General features: G+C 33.9%; 3 protein-coding genes across 5 annotated transcripts; 2 read left to right on the top strand and 1 right to left on the bottom strand.

The window, feature by feature from the left end:
- The first annotated feature begins 3,989 nt into the window (after positions 1-3,989).
- On the top strand, positions 3,990-8,503 carry LOC111797106 (protein WVD2-like 5). Of its 2 annotated transcripts, none has more exons than XM_023680007.2 (9): positions 3,990-4,341; positions 5,357-5,639; positions 5,736-5,987; positions 6,118-6,149; positions 6,238-6,309; positions 6,447-6,546; positions 6,654-6,725; positions 6,800-6,910; positions 7,784-8,503. In XM_023680007.2, the coding sequence occupies exons 2-9, from the start codon at positions 5,367-5,369 to the stop codon at positions 8,360-8,362; spliced, it is 1,491 nt and encodes a 496-aa protein (XP_023535775.2). In that variant the 5' UTR covers positions 3,990-4,341; positions 5,357-5,366; the 3' UTR covers positions 8,363-8,503. The 2 variants fall into 2 exon arrangements, with proteins under 2 accessions (XP_023535775.2, XP_086981169.1); XM_087125043.1 differs by lacking the exon at positions 3,990-4,341 and adding an exon at positions 4,409-4,543.
- Positions 8,504-9,616: 1,113 nt separating this feature from the next.
- Positions 9,617-12,776, bottom strand: LOC111797021 (EIN3-binding F-box protein 1). Its single transcript, XM_023679870.2, has 2 exons — positions 12,514-12,776; positions 9,617-11,882 (listed from the first exon to the last, which is right to left on the bottom strand). The coding sequence occupies exons 1-2, from the start codon at positions 12,536-12,538 to the stop codon at positions 9,994-9,996; spliced, it is 1,914 nt and encodes a 637-aa protein (XP_023535638.2). The 5' UTR covers positions 12,539-12,776; the 3' UTR covers positions 9,617-9,993.
- A 2,094-nt stretch (positions 12,777-14,870) lies between these two features.
- Positions 14,871-16,780, top strand: LOC111797657 (ethylene-responsive transcription factor SHINE 3). 2 transcript variants are annotated; one of them, XM_023680731.2, is made up of 2 exons: positions 14,871-15,158; positions 16,016-16,780. In XM_023680731.2, the coding sequence occupies exons 1-2, from the start codon at positions 15,148-15,150 to the stop codon at positions 16,512-16,514; spliced, it is 510 nt and encodes a 169-aa protein (XP_023536499.2). In that variant the 5' UTR covers positions 14,871-15,147; the 3' UTR covers positions 16,515-16,780. The 2 variants fall into 2 exon arrangements, with proteins under 2 accessions (XP_023536499.2, XP_086980663.1); XM_087124537.1 differs by lacking the exon at positions 14,871-15,158 and adding an exon at positions 15,345-15,475.
- The last annotated feature ends 1,553 nt before the right edge of the window (positions 16,781-18,333 follow it).

The raw sequence follows: 18,333 nt of genomic DNA on the forward strand, positions 1-18,333 counted from the left end.
ACTACTTAACTAAAGACGTTTTTTTTAGCTCAACAACATGTTCGTCGTTGAGGTACTCTCAAGTTGGCTATTAAAAAGACATTTAAATCCTTCATTTTATTATTTATCTCATCAATCATTATCGAAATAAACATATACATGATTAGAAGTAACTGAGTCGTTATAGCGTCGAGTTTCTTAATAGATGAAGCGTCGTTTCAAATAGGATGAAGTGGAATTGAGATGGGAAGTGGGGGACCTCAATGGCAGGGGTCCAACGTGGCATTGAGTACCACGTGTAGGGAAATGATTGGGCGAGGGAAGAAGAGAAAGTGGGGACCAGCAAAGAAAAGGGAAAGTTGGTTGGAATGTCCGGAGAGAAGGAAGAGTAGAGTGTAAGAAGGAGAAGAGGATAGAGAACATGCAGTGGTCGGAATGCACGCGCCTGTATCGCGTGGTGCCACCTAGCAGCCAATGCCCTCACGTGTTTCTCTCCCCCCTTGTCACGTGACTTTCCGGGGATTGTTTGGACTTGGCCTTACACTATCCTTATCCTCATTCTGGATAGGGATAACATTCTCCCATTCTACAAACATCCCATTCCCCATTTATTTCCCCATATACCAAAACCCTAATTTTTTTTCCTTAATGTGAAATATATTTAATAAATTATGAGTTGAATACATTTTATTTAATTAAAATAAACGTTCATTCGTTCTAAAAAATCGAGATCTGGTTGTAAGAGCTCCTAAAGGAGCGGTTTTTGTTTTAACCGTTCTTAAAAAATGGTTGAATAAAACGAGATTAGATAACTATAATCCAGGTACGGGAATGACGGGGTTAGATATCTATCCCTTTTAAAATTTATTTTTAAAAATAATAAAACATAATGCAAGTGATAGGGTTCGAACCTCTGACAGATTAGTCAAGCGTTTAAGGTAATTTTTATGGTTAAATATTTAGTTCGAGTGGTTTGGAAAGAAAATTACTAAAAGGGCAAGATTACAATACAAGAAATGAAAAAAGCGTGCAAGGATAATTTGGTAATTAGGGAAGTTACGTGGGAGTTAGGAAGCGGAAGTTGCTTTAAAAGCATGGAGGAGGTTGTTTCAAAGTAGGTAATTAGGGTTTAATTACATTCCAATCCAATTAATTTCGTGTCTTTTAATCAACCGCCGTTTCTATTACCACTCAACCAATAATAAATAATTAAATTAAATTAAATTAAAACAAAACTCAACAACTCCTTTAACAGCAATATTTGCATTTAAAGAAAAAAAAAACCCTCATATTAGCTAATTTTGCTATAATTAAAATTTTAAAATTATTTTGGAATCAAATAAATATTATAAAAATATATGGAATATAATTAAAAATATTTTTTAATTAATAAATTTGAGTTGGATTTGAATCGAAGTTGATATAGTCAGGCTAACTGGACGTTTATGGCTAAAATAAAATTTAAATTAAATCACATGTTTAGTTTATTGTGAGATCTCACATCAGTAGGGAGAGGAATTGAAACATTTTTTATAAGGGTGTAGAAAAATAGTGAAGTTGATGGTCATACATAACGGCCCAAAACGGATAAGATCTGTTAGCTGTGGACTTGGACGGTTACAAATGGTATCAGAGCCACACATCTGGTGGCGTGCTAGTGAGGATGCTAAACTTCTAAAGCGGGTGGATTGTGAGATCCCGAGAAACGAAAAGAAACCTCTTTTTAACCGTCACAATTTTAAAACTGTAAAATTCTATCGTATTCAATATAACATACAATTAAATTTGACATTAAAAAAATATAGAAAGTAAATGTGTAATTAATAATAATATATATATATATTTTTTTTTTTGTTTGTTATACATAATATTTTAATTGTTTAATTTATCCATTAAAATTGAATTTACGCTGACCAATGAGACCTCCTCAAATAAATAAATAAATACAAAATAAAAAAACTATTTAATTATGAATTCAAATTCAAAATAGAAAATACGAAAATCCATGACCACCACCGGCGGGAAAAGTGGTGGCTTTTATTGTGAGGTGGGTAAGTGATGTGACCAAATTAACCTCAGATGTGAACGTCGAACGAGGATTGCGGTGGGGGCATTTAAGGAAACATAAAATGAGGCGGTCGTAACCTCAGGTGGCGCCCCGAATAAATATGGCGCTTTCTCCTCTTTAAAAAATTTAGTCTTAAAAAAATTATATTTATTTATTACGTCACCTTTTTAAATTACAATTTTAATAAATTTATATTAATATACTAATTATTATTACTTAAATTTCATAACCTTATATATATATATATATATTATGGTAAGTAAAGAGATAAAGGATTTAGATAATACCTATTGCCTACTATATAATATTTCTAAAGCTATCCAATTTATGAACTATAACTTTATTATTAATTTTTGTTGACTTTATTATCGTATTATTTACATCATCCTAACCATATAAGTTTTCTTTTAAATTATAAATTACAAATAAATAGAAAAAAAATCATTATATTTAATAATTTTAACTATTTGCAAATAAAAAAACATTTAAATTAGCATACCATAAATTAATTTATTTATTAATATACATTCATAATTATATTAAGATCGAAAATTGGTATTTTTTTGGAGTATTTTTTATTTCTGATTTAAAATAATAAAAAATAAAATCAATCATTGTTTTGCAGTTAGGGAAATTATTGTAAAAAAAAAAAAAACAGATTGGAAAATATAATTTCGGACAATAACATAATTAATTATTGTTCACTTTTTTTAGGTACTTTTATTTTCTATCATAATTTTATAGGAAAGTGTCTATTTTTAATTAATTATGATAAATCTCAATAATTCATTTACTCCATTTTATTATTTATTAGGTTTAAGTGAAAATGAAACTTATATTAAAAAAAACATTTTTATATAAATTAAGTTGATTAAATAAATCTTTTGGTTTCATAATACGTCAATTTCATAAATAAATAAATTCTATGATACGTCAGTGATTTTTTTCAAGTAGCGTTAAATCGTGTAATTATAAAGTTGGTTGATGTCGGGTGTTCATCGAAATCATAATGAAATTTGTTTTTATCGTTTTATTAAAAATTAGAAGAGACAAAATTAAATTAATGTAAATTAAAGTTTGTAACGTCGATTCGAGATGTATCTATAAAGACTGTAGGAGGAGTATGAAAGACGGGAAATAAATAAATAATAATAATTTATTTTAAAAACTCCATAAATTTTGTTGAGTTACAACGCTCGCTCGAACCTTAAGAAAAATTTTGTAATAGCTCGAGACCAATGTTAGTAGATAATGTCTGCTATAGCCTGTTACACACTAGCCTCAGATTCACAGCTTTGAAATGCATTTATTAAGGAGAAGTTTCTACATTCTTATAAGGCACACTGACACGTATCTGGTTTGAGTACTATTTGTAATAGCTCAAGTGCACCACTAGTAGATATTGTCTGCTATGACTCGTTACGTATTATTATCAGCCTCACAGTTTTAAAACATGTTTACTAGGGGGAGATTTTTTCACCCTTATAAAGAATATTTTTAATATAATAAGCTATTTGAAATAATAATAATTAGTGAGTCATTTAATATATTTATATACTTTTAAATTCATATTTATTAAAAATTTATATCCAATAAGAGACTCATTGAACAATTTAAAGATTTATGTATTTATTGGAAACAAAAAGAAAATTGTTTTAAAATAATTATTTAAAAAAAAAAAAAACAGAAATTCAGTTTTGGGATGATTGGATGAGGGAGAAGCGTGGGGTAGAGCCGTCGGTTAATTAACCGTGTAAAACTTTTTTTTACCCTGAAAAATCGGGTAACTGTAGATATCTTCGTTTTTTTTTTAACCGTGTATTTTTTATTTTTTATTTACCCTTTTTATTTTTTATTTTCCTCCGTCTATTTATTATTATTATTATTATTTTTAATCTAGTCCATAAATAATTTAAGAAAGAAATAAATTTTATTTTCCATTAAAATTCTGTCTTCTCCATCTCTTTGTATTTTCTATCTCTTTCTCTCTCTTTGTTCTTTGATAGAAAGCGGACTTGACCTGGAAATGGATTTGAATGCTACTGCTCTCTCCACTCCCCGCTTCTGAGATTTCCATTTCCCTCTCATTTTCTCCCTTTCGAGTTTCTCCAATTTGTTCTTCCATTGTTGGAATCGCTAGAACTTGTTTTGGATCCGTGGATCTCTGCTCCGGCATTATCTGTTTCTCTTTTGTTGCAGATCCTATCCGCTGGTTCGTCAATCTTGCGCCTCGAATCTAAGCTTACGCGGTTTTGTTTTTCATGAGGTTCTGATTCGTTTGCGCGGTTTTCGAGGTGAGTGAGTGTGTTGGTGTGGTTTTGTTTTGTTTTGTTTTGTTTTGTTTGTTTGTATTTGAGCTTGCTGTGGAGGAGGAGGAGGAGGAGATGGAATGGTTGATGGTGGTGGTGAATCTTATCGTTTTTGTGTGACTGTGTTTGCGAGAGGAAAGTTTAGTGCATGTTTCTTGTGCTTTATTTCTTGCTGCCGAGCGGAAAGGTAGATGTCTTTTTTTGTGGCTTATTTTGAGATGGATTGATTTGCCGCATGCTTACTCTACGAATAGATCGACTTGGAATAATGTTTGTCATTTGATATTTATGCTTGAATCTGAATAATGGAATGAGAATGGTGGAATTCTGATTTTGGCATATGTTGCCTCAATCTGCAAATCGGAGGTGTGTGTGACGATGCTTGATTTCTTGATTTCGCTTAGTTGTTTTAGGATAGAACTTCTGTAATGGGATTGATTGATGAGTAAGTGTGGCTTATTAATATTCGGTTTATGGTTAATGCCGAAGTCGTGGGAAATTTTGTTTGAATCATTGCCTAAGTCTTTGTGCACGGTTTCTTTGGGAAGACAGGTTTGACGGTTTTCAAACCACCCTCCACCACGTGTCTTCGTTCTACAAATGTGTTGCTCTTTAAATAATTTTGGAACGAACTTGCTGTTTGTGAAAATTCTTTTTATTCAGACATGCTTTTCGGTTCTCGTATAAATTATGAAGACTATGAAATGGGTGAACGTGTTTCTACGCTTGTCTTTCCTTTGATAATTTCAGTAAGTTGAATGTAAATGTATGGCATCGACCTATGAATAGCAAAATATCTGCAAATGAGAATGCTTTTATGCGTTTAAGACTGTTAATTAGGATGTAATTCTTAATTTATGTTGTGGAGGATATGTCTGAAAATTATTTCGTAGGTCGTAATGGCTTTGGTTGAAAACTTGTGCAATTCTGCTTGATGTCTTGTAATGTTTGTTCCTTCTTCTATATGCTATGGGGCATATGTTTCTTTGATCTGTTGTAGTTTACACCTAATGATGGAATCGGAAATCCTTGTACCTGCTGATGGGCTCAAACTGACCCATCAAAATGGGTTTCATGAGAACGTTTCTGCCTCCTCAGAGGAAACTGTTCCTGAAGTTCTTGTGAGCGAGGGCATAAACAAAGATACAGAGGCTACAATGCAGCAAGAAAATATTGAAAATGATCTCAAATTGAGTGGCGGTGCAATTAGTGAATCGACCACAATGGAACTCACGGACGGATTAAATTCTCCGGCAGAAAGCGATATATCAACCCTTTCTAAGGCAGACTTCTTTGTATAATCTGTTTCTTCGGATGAAGTAGTTTATCTTATTTGATTCTAACAGGTGCACTTTCTTCTTTGATTGTATTCTTTTTAGGAAGGAGAGGAAAAGAATGTTGATCCTCCCAAGCAAGTGAAACCAGAGAGGGGTCAAATCAAGAGCAAGAATGAAAAGTCATCCGGCCCTAAACACATTTCTTCAACTGGGGTGAATAAGAATAAAGATGGAAAGGATGCAGAACATGCTGCTGGTCTTTTAAATGGTTCGGGCACAGGTACATCGCATCCGCACCCAAAACGGCCTACTAAGAGTAGGTCATTCAATGGCAGGCAAGCTGAAGCTCTGAAGGTAATCATTTCTGCACATTGTCTTACTGCCTCATCTAGCCACGATATCCTCCCTTCCCTTTGAATTTTTTATTATTTCTTATTCTGCTTAATGATTCCCTTCTCATATTCTTTCCATCTGTTTCAAGCAGCAAGCTGATAAGTCTGATGGGGAAGGCTCCATGTATGTTCTGCCTGCTTTTATGATTTTATTATCTCTTCTTGGTTGGTCAAAATATTTTCGTTTTGTATCTAATTTGAGATCTATACAGGGAGAGTATGAACCTGAAAGCTTCGAAGAAGGGTCATCCTAGTAAATCAGAAGAAGAATCAGAATCTTCTTTGTATCCTTAGTTTCTTATTTACCATTAGATAGACTTTCCTGAGATAATTAATGTGCTAATATTTTTGGCATTGCTTCACGTTATTTAGCTTCTTGTTCTTTGTTAGATCCGAGAGTTTATCCTTGAACTGTTTATAGAAGTCCAAGAGCAGGGGATTTGAAACCAAATAGGGTTGGGAGACTTCCTAACTATGGTTTTAGTTTTAGATGCAATGAGCGTGCTGAGAAAAGAAAAGAGGTCTGTTTTTGTATTCATTTCCTTGCACTTCCTTTTGTATTTTACCGGTCGTCTTCTCCAACAATTTCTGTGTTCAAATTTTTATTTTTATATACGACGCGGGACAGTTCTATTCGAAACTTGAGGAAAAGATACAAGCTAAGGAAGTAGAAAAGAACACATTACAGGCAAAATCCAAGGTATCAACGTGTCTATTGTCACTTTAATTTGTTCAACATTTGACGCATGTTACGAGAAAGTCCTTCTGTTACAGGAAACTCAAGAGGCTGAGATTAAAATGCTCAGAAAGAGTTTGAACTTCAAAGCAACTCCCATGCCGAGCTTTTATCAGGAACCACCTCCTCCCAAAGTAGAGTTGAAAAAGGTAACATGTTGTTGCATCTGAAAACGAGATTGAGTTTGGAATTTATTAATATCGGTTTCAAAATTTATTGATTCTCTCATGAACTTGTGGAGACAATTTCTCGTATTTTTTGCTGCTTAGTCTGGATCGTAATCATGGCTCTCATGAAGACACTTGCTTAATTTACCGCTGTCCTTTTATAAACTATATACTATAGTGTCGACCCTGTAGGTCTTTTGCATGCTAGCAGATAGCTGTCAATCACCCTCCATATCATGTGACCGAGTTTCTTAGCGTGACAGTCTTAGATGACGTCATTATAGTTTCGTGGTATTTCTAAAGTTTTCTTGTAGAATAGTGGTTTAGAAGCTCCATTGGCCATTTTGATCCTTTTAATCAATTCTCGAACCCCAATTTCTACCATTGATTTATTTAGTAACTCTTTCTTCCTAAACCTATGAATTTCACTGTATCATTAAAAATGATACATCGGAGTAATCTTCCAATATCAATAGGTTAGATTGTTTCGCTCCTATATCTTCCAAGAGGAAAAAAGAACTCTAAGAACTCTTTCTTGGATATGAAGAGTACTTGGGTTCTCCCAATAACTGGGGTTCGTGGTGGTGGAAGAACTAGATCGGAAAAAAGAGGGGTTCCAGTTATAAACAAAGGGTAACAAATCATAGACAAATAGCTAACATAAGCATAACTTAACTCAACTAGTATGATTCAAGAGTTCAGTGGTTCGAATCCTCTACCCCTATAACATAAGCATATAACTTAACTAGCATAAGGTCAAAACTTTAAATCCTCCGCTCATCTCAACTAGCATAATTCAAGAGGTTCCACTACTATTTCTGAAATCAAAACATTGACAAATGGCTTTTGGTGTAGATACCACCGACAAGAGCCAAGTCTCCCAAGCTTGGCCGAAAGAAGAGCCCAACCCCGGCAGAAATTTTAGGTAATGAAGGTGGTGATGTGCGATCAAATCGCTTTAGTCTCGACGAGAATGTGGCTCTGAATAACAACAATTCTAAGGGGGTCTCTCCTCCTGCCCGTTTAGACAAGCCGAAACGTAGGTCTCTTCCTAGACTGCCTTCTGAGAAAACTACAATACCTGGTGCCGCAACAAATGCAGCAGGGAAGTCCTCAGCAGCCAAGGTGAAAAGCGTTGAGAAGCCTCCTGCAGTATCTACAAATGGAAAGAAAGAAGAAAAACAGGCCTCAACTGAAGCAATAACAACAACACAGAAGTCTGCGATAGACAATGAGGAAACTGCTCCATTGAATGCCACAAACAAAGAGGTCTCACTCAGCCAGGAGGAGAACGGAGGTGCAACACCGGAGCCGAGTGAAACAGAGAGCCAGACGGACGAAGAGAGGGAGATGGAAGAACAAGATCAGCATCATCAGAGCTCGGGGGAAGACGCTGCAGAGCTGAAGCAGTCATCGAGCATTGTGGCGCCGTGATGGGGATGCCATTTTGGAAATGGGAAAAATGGTACGAGTCCTGAATGAATTATTTTGGCACTAAGAACTGAAGAGATTTGTCTTTGTGATTGTTATGTATTATTATTATTATTATTATTATTATTATTATTGTTATTATTATTATTATCACTGTGTGTTCTGTCCATAAGCAGTAATTAGTGTTGTCCCTCACTTTGTGTGCTTCCTTCCATTAACGGTGTCTGGTTGCGTCACTTAAAGGGATTTGCCATTTGTATGTAACTTTCCTTTTCTTTTTTTTCTTTTTTTATCTAATTTATGTTTCTGCCTCTTTTTCATTATAAATAAATATTATTCCCAACTCTGAGAAACCTTTGCAAATCACTGCCTTACAAAAATTATTGAGATATCTTATTTCAATTTGCTATTTTCTTCATTTTTATTTTTTTTTGTAGATTAGGTTTCTTGTTGGAAAATTTTCTTGATTTTTAAAATAAATTAATGAATAATATTTATATTTATATATATAAAGTCGAGTGGGCATAGTAGAAATCTTTATTTGATAAGGGATGGAGACGGAGATTATAATCTTCTTTTCTAGTCTTGAATGTTGGATGAAAGTCCCGACTAATTTAGTGAATGATCATAGGTTTATCAAAGATCCCACATTAGCTAATGTAGTGAATAATCATCGACTAATTTAATAAAAGATTTATTTGATAAAGGATAGAGATAGAGATTATAATCTTCTTTTCTAGTTTGTTTAGCTAAAAATAATCACAACCTAATGTCTTATCTTTGTATGGCGGTGACTTTAAATCTAGTCATTGCTTTTTTTAAGACAAATATTGCTTTTTTGTAATTTAATTGTATTTATAAAAAAAAAAAAAAAAAAGTATATTTTTAAAAAAGAAAATACTCTGCAGAAGGGATCTATCCTTATATGTGGTTCAGAATTCCACATGACAGTGAAAGATGAAAGGACTGAACGCCATTTCAAGCAATTGTGATTTACGACCACACCTCATCTCCTTAGTGTGCAAGGAATTGACGGCAACGTGGCACGATAATGACAGGACACGTGGCACAATACTAAGGTGACACGCAGTACGTTTTTTTTTTTTTTTTTAATTTTGAAAAAGTAAAAAACCACGCCCTAAATTAAAAATTATTTTTCTTTTTTAAATTTATCTAAAATTGGAGATGAATTAAAATAGGCACAATTTTCAAAATAAAAAGGTTATTCAACCAAAGTAAACAAAAAAATACAAAACATACAACAAGTAGGGCAGGTTTTGAAGCTTTTATTGCATGCAAGGTTACACGTGCAGTTCTCCCATGAGAGGGGGGAAAAAAAGAGGCACCTCAAACACTAAGGCTTGGCAATGAGAATTATAAAAACAACCCAAAAGGGCTGTGATGGCCGAAGCCCATGGAACACTAGGCACCGTGGTTCTTGAACTGCCTAAAGCAACAACTACAATGACATTAAATATAGAAACCCTAAGCCTACCCTTTCAGAAACTTGACTCCTCCTAAAAGAACCAAAGAAGTAAACTGGGAAAAGCATGGACCTATGACGTGGTATTGTCGAGAGGCAGCGCGAACCCATGTGCCCGTTTGCAGTCGACTCGGGTCGGTATGTTATCAATTTATGAAAGAATGTCACACCTCCAGAGCTTCTCCACAAGCAGATCAACAGTGCTGCCGCTGATAGCATTACAGTGCTGGATGTTCAGACCCACAAGAGTCTCGCCCAATTTGATCAAGTCAGCCAGGCATTTATTTGATACAGATGAACAACCCGCGACCGAAAAGACTTGTAGACTCAGTTGCTTGGCGCGGGCTAGAGATGCAATCCCTGAATCGGTGATCGAACACTTCGAGACATCGAGATCACTGAGTAATGGGCAGTTGTTTGCAATGGAAGTCAAGCTAGCATCGGTGATGTTACTACAGCCATCGAGATTAAGCATTTCGAGCGTCGAACCATAGCGCTCGATTATGGATGAAACCACCTTGTCAGTCAGGTTGGCACAACCACTAACGTCCATCTTCACTAAACTCGACCGACAGTTTTGAAGCCAAGCTAGAAACCCACATTCGTCAATTCCAACAAGGCCACCAAAATCCACATTCTGCAGCTGGGGACATAGCTTGCCCAGTAAAGCAAGGTTCCTGTTGCCAAAACCATAGCAGTTGCGGATGGTCAACGACCGCAAGGATCCACTAGAGGCCGAGATAGGCAATTCTGAGTTCATGTCCTTAATTCCCAAGCAGTTCATTAAAGAAAGAGTTTTCAAACTTTTACGGTAGTTCAAAAGGATACCAAAGAACCCAAGTTGAGTAATCCTATGGCACTCCTCTAATTGCAAGCACTCAAGCGACCTTACAGCTTTTGCAAAAGAGACCATGCCTTTATCAGATAAGAAAGAACACTTTCTTAGAGACAAGTGCTTTAAATTTGGACTACCTTTTCCAATAGATTCGATCCCCATGTCCGTCACTCCATTGCAGGAGGAAATTGTGAGTGACTTCAAGTTTTGTAGTCCCTGACCATTGCCCATGACCCAGAACCCTTTCTCGCTAACGTTTTTAAGATCGGTAAGGACAGCGTCGGTAACTGCCTTGCCATAGTGCCCAATAACAGCAAGAGACACATCAGAAACGTTCAAAGCTTGAAGCTTCACCTTGTTCATGACACAAGTGTTCAGAGACAACAAACTTACAATTCCTTCATCTCCAACAAGTGGGCAATCTTTAATCATGATGGACTTGAGCTTGGGGCAGAACTGCCCAATAGCTCGCAGACTTGCATTTCCAATTTTTGCACAAGATTCTATTGAAATATCAGTCAACTTAGGGCAGCTCATAGCTATCTTAACCACAGCCTTGTCAGAAATAGCAGGGCACCGACAGAGATCAAGTTTCTCCAACTGGTGAGAAACCTTGGCAATCTCACAGAGACCTTCATCTCCAATGGAAGACAGATTCCACAAAGAAAGAACCCTCAGAGATTGACACCGATGAGAAATTGCCCCGAGTCCAAGGTCGGTCACCTTGCTGACAAGATAATTTCCACGGATCACAAGCTTGCCTAACCCCCCTCGACTTGCAGTTCCAACAGAAATGGCAGCAAGTGTGAGATCTGTTGCCTTTTTCCCTTCCAAGCTCCTTGACAGATATCCATCACTCTCAATTTCAATGTCTTCAATCTCCTTCGTGGCCATCTCATCCTCAGAAATCAAATCGTGGCAAGATATGTTGCTCATAAGCATAAGCCATCGTTTAGAAACGCCTGCACAGGCCCTCCTTTCTTTATCACCAGACAATCGTCTGAAAATCTCAAAGAGGCACTCATCTGGAAGAATTTCAATAGAGACATCTTCCTTTAATACAACCCCTTCTCCACCAAACTCAATGGAAGAAGACATGCGAGATCTCTTGCGAGGGGGAAAATAGACATCAACGTGGTGAGGAAGGGACAAGAATAGACTTGAGTTCTTGGGATTTGGGTATACAGGGAAAAAATCTTCACGGCCTGAAATTTCAACAGGAAGTTAGAAACATCATCAACTTCACAATTAAAATCCGTAGATCATAATAGATGAAATGATTGACAATTTAACGTAAGAGAAAAGCAGGAAGTGATCTTTGCAAAACTGTTGTCTGATCGTTTAATATTTATTATTGATGTGCTCTCTTGTTCTAATATTCAAATCTTAAAAGTAAATCAAATTAAACCTGCCCTGCATGGGGATGATAGATCAACAATATAAATATCATTTAACAGGTAAACCCATTAAAGTATGATGTCTCTTTTCGAGAAAAAGATACAAACCGATGGATTCCAAAAACAACATCTGGCCTGTTCGAGACAATAAAACGGTCAATCAACCCCAAACCACAATCCTAAGACCACAAAACCACATCCATGCTCCCTCGTAATTCATACCAAAACATTACCCGCCACTTGGCGAAATCGAGAAACCGCATAACTAAACCAATAATCCAAATATTTCCCCTACAATCCATAATTTCATCCAAATAACACTCCACATCCACACAGAACAAAACACTTAAAATCATCCACTGCCTCTCACAATCTACAGAACCTCCAATTCACAAGCTCAATAACACAGCAGGAAAACCATACAAAATCATCCACTTACCGGAATAGGCGAAGAGCTTCGACATGAGTATGGCTCAAAAACCCACAGGGGGTGGAATCTAAACGGATTCGCACTCAAAAACCCTCGAAAGAGAGCAAAAAGAAGAGAGAAGACGAAGATCAAGCACAACAGCAAGACGAATTCAGCCTGAGAATGTGAATTCATGAGATAAATCGTAGGCAAAGGAGATCGTTGGAACCCTACCAGATAGGGAAAAAAAAATCAAAGAAGAGAGAGGGAAGTGCGAGGAAAAATAGGAGGCCTGAAGCGGTCTAGAAGAAGGTTTTATCGTAAGTTGAAGAGAGTTTCGGTACATGCGCACACACCCAATAAAAACCCAAATGCAATGTATTTGTTCACAATGTGGGCTTTCCCACCAAATTATAAAAAAATAATTAAAATTAAAAAATAATACCACAAACCCCAAACCAGCCTCTGTTTTTCTTTTCTTTTTCTTTTTTTTTTTTTAAATATATTTTCTTTTATTTTCAATTTTTTAAATATATTTAATTTTTTAAAGTATTTATTTCTATTAGCTCTAAATATTTATTTAAACTATTTATTTTAATGTATAAAATTCCAAGTTTTCTTTATTAGGACTTATGTACTTTTAAAACTATTTCAATCCTAATTCTAATATTTAAATTAATTAATTATGAGTTACAATGACAGCCCGAGAAGTAACGGTGTCGTTTTAATGTTTTCATCGAAGAAGGGCTGTTTTAAAAAGAAATAATAAAGTAAATATTAAAATTAAATTAATATTTATGAGTTGTTTTATTCCATTTTCTACCGTCTAAAGCTGTGTGCTTACAAGTTGGCGAAGGTACATTGTACACAATTATGAACAAATAATCAAGTTGACAGTCAAAATTATGTTATCCATAATTATTGCTTTTTTTTTCTTTCTAATATTTAATATTTATTTTTTAATTTTACGATTCAAAATATGTAATGAGTTAAAGCAGACAAGGTTTGAAAAAAAATAATTTATAAATTTTATCTAATTTTATTTTATTTTTCATTGAAAATATAAAGGGGTATTTTGGTCTTTTAAATTTAAGTAAGTTTTGATCGTAACTACAAGTAAATAAAATAAAATAAAAAACAAATATGACGTTAGATTTAGAAATTTAGAATTTTTATGTTTTTATTGTAAATTAATAATTAACATAAATAAAAAAATTAAAATAAAAACAATTAATACGATTTTTTTAGGGGCAAAAAGGGAAAAAAATTATAGAATGGGCCCATTGGACTTTTTTCTTTTGGGCTATGGTGGCCAGCCCAAAGTGGGGGATGTGCATGTCAATTGTCAAACCATATATATATATATATATATATATATATACACACATATTTTAAGTAGTTTTTTAATATAGCATTGCAAATATAAGTGAAAAATAAAAAATTTCATTTATTTATACCTCTTTTTATCGATGTTTTCAAGCTCCGATTTAGCTATTTTTTGAGTTTCTCGTATTAAAAAATGCTTGCTCGTGACAGAGAATTTAATAATGTTGATGACTATTTGAACCTTCAATCGACGAGGGTCATAACTTTTTTTTGGAGTAACGATATTATTTAAAACGATAATAACTGTCTTATCCACTGGATATATGATGATAGGAAAATTACACTTTAACCTTAAAAAAATCAAACTCCGATAGTCAATAGGAGGCCATCGACTAACCGAAATCCTACATTGCTCTTGAGGTTGATTAATTCGAGCCCAAACAATAAATATCAAAATAAAATACAAAAAAAAAAAAAAAAAAAAAAAAAAAAAACCCAAATAAAATTTAAATACTAACAAAGGGCAAAAATGGAATAAATAATATAAACAAAATTAATAAGTATCATTAAAAATAAATAAATAAATGATGTTAGTTACTCGATAAGTTAAAAAGAGATTAAAAATTCAAATTTTCATTTTCCTGTTTTAATTATATAATTGATATTTTTAAAATTAATAAATTTATTAAACATAAACTGTGTGACTAATGTGATTATAAATTTGAATCTTGATTTTAATGGACGGTGAATATTTAAATATTATAAAATTTATTAGACATAAAATTAAAATTATAAAGATTTATTAAATATTAGTGACATTTTATGATTTAGATGTTAATTAATTAAAATAAGAGGTAAAATGTTATTGATTTTAGAAAAATAATTAAAATGAGAAAAATCAATAATTTTTAGAAAAGTATTGATTTTTTCCCCAAATTTAAGTAATTTTATACAAAAATAGAAAATACTTGAAATAAAAAATAATAATTAAAGTGAGAAGAAAATGCTTAATTATTTTTTTGTTTGATAATTAATTAATAGCGAAACAGGCCCTTATTCAATTCGAACACTCCATCTTCCTCACTGGGATCATAAATGGCGCTTTATGATCTAAACCTGCAAATTTTCCTCTTCCCTTTTCCCATTCCCACAAAGCTCAGAAGTGAAATTTAATGAAACCTTCTTTTTGGATAGCAGACAGATTAGAAGTTTTGGGGGTTCCATTTCGATCCGCCATTAGAGAGATCGAAGAAAAGTTGCAGAAATGGGAGAGAGATTTGAGATGAGCGGAATCTCATTAAATTTTGGTTGTTAAGAAGCTGCGACTGTGGATCTTTCATGGTGAGCAGGTGAAAGATTTTAATGGCCAACCCCATTTAAAAAGAAGTATTGTGTTGTTGTTGTTCTTCTTCTTCTCTATCAAATAATTTTCAATTTCCACCGACAATTCTATATAAATGGCTGAAATTATTACTCTCTGTACGTTTTTCAACTCTCTCACCTGTTTTTTTTTTTTGTGTGTTTAATTTCTCTATCTCTCTCTTGTTGAAGGCTCTGAAATTCTCTGTGGTTCTCTCTCTAGAGTTATGGTTTATTCAAGGAAGTTCAGAGGAGTCAGGCAGCGGCAGTGGGGCTCTTGGGTGTCAGAAATCCGCCACCCATTGCTGTAAATTCACTCTTACATTACGTTGTTTGTTCTTTTGCTATAAATATATGCGCCATTGGTTGGGTTTCTTGGTTCGATTGTCCTCTGTTTCCTCCATTTTCTGTCTGCTGCCCATAACCTGTTTGATGATTTGTCTGAAAGAAACTGAACTCCTTTGGTGGCGTATGTTTTTGAAAACTGGTTTACTGCATTATTGTGGTATGTTTGTGAACAATTTCTTGTGTTTATTGGTTAAAAATGCTGTGAAAACCCCCCCTTTTTTTGGTGCCCATAAGGTGTTTGTTGATATGCCTGAAAGAATCTGGGTGGCTATGGCATGCATATTTCTGTAGATTGGTGAACTACATTTTCCTCTGCTGTAAATGTATGCATTGATTGTGTTTTTGTTCAGAAAAAAAGCTCTGAGAAATGGAAACCCACCATTGTTGTTCCTTAAACGAAGAAGCTAGCCGGCTATGGCCATTGACCACGCTCATTTCTGCTATACATTACACCTTGAGCCCACATTCTTATATGTTTCATGTGTTAATTTCTTTGTAGGAAGAGAAGGGTGTGGCTGGGGACATTCGACACAGCAGAGGATGCAGCACGAGCGTATGATCAAGCAGCCATCTTAATGAACGGCCAAAACGCCAAAACCAATTTCCCTGCATCAAAAGACCAATCTACAGAAGCCAGCCATGGCCATGGGCACGGATCTTCTCCAATGACCCCAAAAGCACTCTCAGAGCTACTCAGCACAAAGCTCAGAAAGTGCTGCAAGAACCCATCTCCCTCCTTGACATGCCTGCGGCTCGACAGTGACAACGCCCACATCGGTGTCTGGCAGAAGCGCGCAGGCACTCGAGCCACCTCCAATTGGGTCATGAGGATTGAGCTAGGGAAGAAGGAGATACCATCCCCGTTGCCATCGCCCGAATTAACGAGCCAGGAACCCGATGCCCATCGGAACGGAATCGATGAAGAAGACAGAATTGCAATGCAAATGATTGAAGAGTTACTCAATTGGAACTGCCCTCTTCCTTCAATTTCAAGCTAAGTTCAAGATCTTCAACTCTAAAAATAAAGTAACAATAGTAATAAAACCCCATAAGATCAGAACAAATAGGCTTAATTAATTATATATATATATATATATATATATATATCTGCTGTGCTTACTGTTTATGGGACTTTGGGAAGCTCAAAATCTGTATAAAGGTAGAGCTTTTACGTATAGATATTGTCTGTTTTGTATAGGGGGCTTATGATCTCTGTAAGTCATATATATAGAAATGAACAAAGTTTCCAAACGATGAACGATAATTAGTGTCTTATTTATTAAATTATGGCTCGGAATGATAAATTTAGAAGTTTTTTTTGGTTAATTTTGTATGTATTATAACATTTTCCTTCTCCAATTTTTACCTTTATTTAATAAAATAAATTATGTTTTTTTTAATTTGTAATTATTCCATCCTTATATTTTGATTAGGTAAATAATTTAAAGCTTTGTAGGTGAGAGAATTTGGCCAAGGGACCAAAATATATGTGCAAGTCAAAGTTTTGAAACAAAAAATGTATTAAAATGTACATATGATATGACTAAACAATACATTTTCGGAAGACTTAACTTAATTTCTCAAGCATTTATAATCATATTATTTAAAGTATGATTGATTTTATCATTGTCGTTTCAAAAATGGATACTAAGAGAACGACTCTATCGTGCTAATAACTATAGACGTTGATCCAATGCAAAGAGTCTTAGTTGACTCAAACTTCCTAAACGAGACTGCCATTATGATCTCGAGCTAATCTTGATAATCAAGTTGAAAAATATTGTGACGGCTCGTGACCAGGATTAAGAAATATGGATTCGACACTTGATGACCCCGACATTCCTCTGCACCTCCTACAACATGATTTTCGTACATGGAATTGCTCAAAGCAAACCACACTTAACTATGATCACTCTCATTTGAGTATAATCTCGGTTCATTCATGTACCCATCATTTTATTCGGGTGTTACAAATATTGCTAAGCTAATAATTTAATTAAAATTTATTCGGGTGTCACATTTACAAATTTAACCCTCGCAATTTTATTTTAATATTTTATGGGAAACCTTAGGAATTTAGTTGGAAAATGATTAATGATTTGCCGCAGCAATTTATGCTCCCACATGGCGTAGCTAATTGGTCCAATAAAATAGCTTCAACCGTTTTTTTTAATAAATAAATTAAAAGATTTATAATAGGATCATGTTATTATAAAACCCTACGAAAAAAACTCATTTTTATCTCCAATTTTATATCAATTTATACCTTTAAAGTTTTTTAAATTTTATTAAATTTGAAATAACTTTTTAAAGGTTAAAATGGTAAGTTTCTTTTATTATTTAAAATTAATATTACAACAATTTAACCATAAAGAATATATCATTAAAATATTAATTTATTTTTAAATTGTACTAGAGATTTATAAACAAAATAATTATATATATATATATATATATATATAATCAAAATTGAACTGGAACCACAAAATTTGAAGGGGAATGGATGGTTGAAGACGTTCCTTTGGTCTAAGGAAATTTGTGGGGTGATTTTTTTAGTTTATTATTATTTTCTAAAAATATACTTATTTTAAAATTTTTATTTTTCAATATAATTTTTATTAAAAAATATAAACAAATTCTAATAAATAAATATATTTATAAGCAAATATATATTCTACCAACATAATCTATAAAAATTTAAATTTGAATATTACCATATTTAACGATTAAAAAATATTTTATAACAGGGTCTTTAATTTAAATATCATAATCAGACCCTATTTATCTAACCAAAAAAAAAAAAAAAAAAAAAAAAAA

Source organism: Cucurbita pepo, chromosome 6, assembly GCF_057944985.1.
Source record: "Cucurbita pepo subsp. pepo isolate OVF chromosome 6, ASM5794498v1, whole genome shotgun sequence".
In the NCBI taxonomy this organism is placed as follows: Eukaryota; Viridiplantae; Streptophyta; class Magnoliopsida; order Cucurbitales; family Cucurbitaceae; genus Cucurbita; species Cucurbita pepo.

What these genes read in the sequence shown, in the direction of transcription:
- LOC111797657 (XM_087124537.1), top strand. Translation starts at nt 15,396, where the DNA reads ATGGTTTATTCAAGGAAGTTCAGAGGAGTCAGGCAGCGGCAGTGGGGC. An exon ending in GAAATCCGCCACCCATTGCT is followed by an intron (nt 15,476 to 16,015) that starts GTAAATTCACTC and finishes ATTTCTTTGTAG; the next exon opens with GAAGAGAAGGGTGTGGCTGG.
- LOC111797021 (XM_023679870.2), bottom strand. Translation starts at nt 12,538, where the DNA reads ATGTCGAAGCTCTTCGCCTATTCCG. An exon ending in GAAGCTCTTCGCCTATTCCG is followed by an intron (nt 11,883 to 12,513) that starts GTAAGTGGATGA and finishes TTGAAATTTCAG; the next exon opens with GCCGTGAAGATTTTTTCCCT.
- LOC111797106 (XM_087125043.1), top strand. Translation starts at nt 4,437, where the DNA reads ATGGTTGATGGTGGTGGTGAATCTTATCGTTTTTGTGTGACTGTGTTT. An exon ending in GGCAAGCTGAAGCTCTGAAG is followed by an intron (nt 5,988 to 6,117) that starts GTAATCATTTCT and finishes TGTTTCAAGCAG; the next exon opens with CAAGCTGATAAGTCTGATGG. An exon ending in CATTACAGGCAAAATCCAAG is followed by an intron (nt 6,726 to 6,799) that starts GTATCAACGTGT and finishes CTTCTGTTACAG; the next exon opens with GAAACTCAAGAGGCTGAGAT.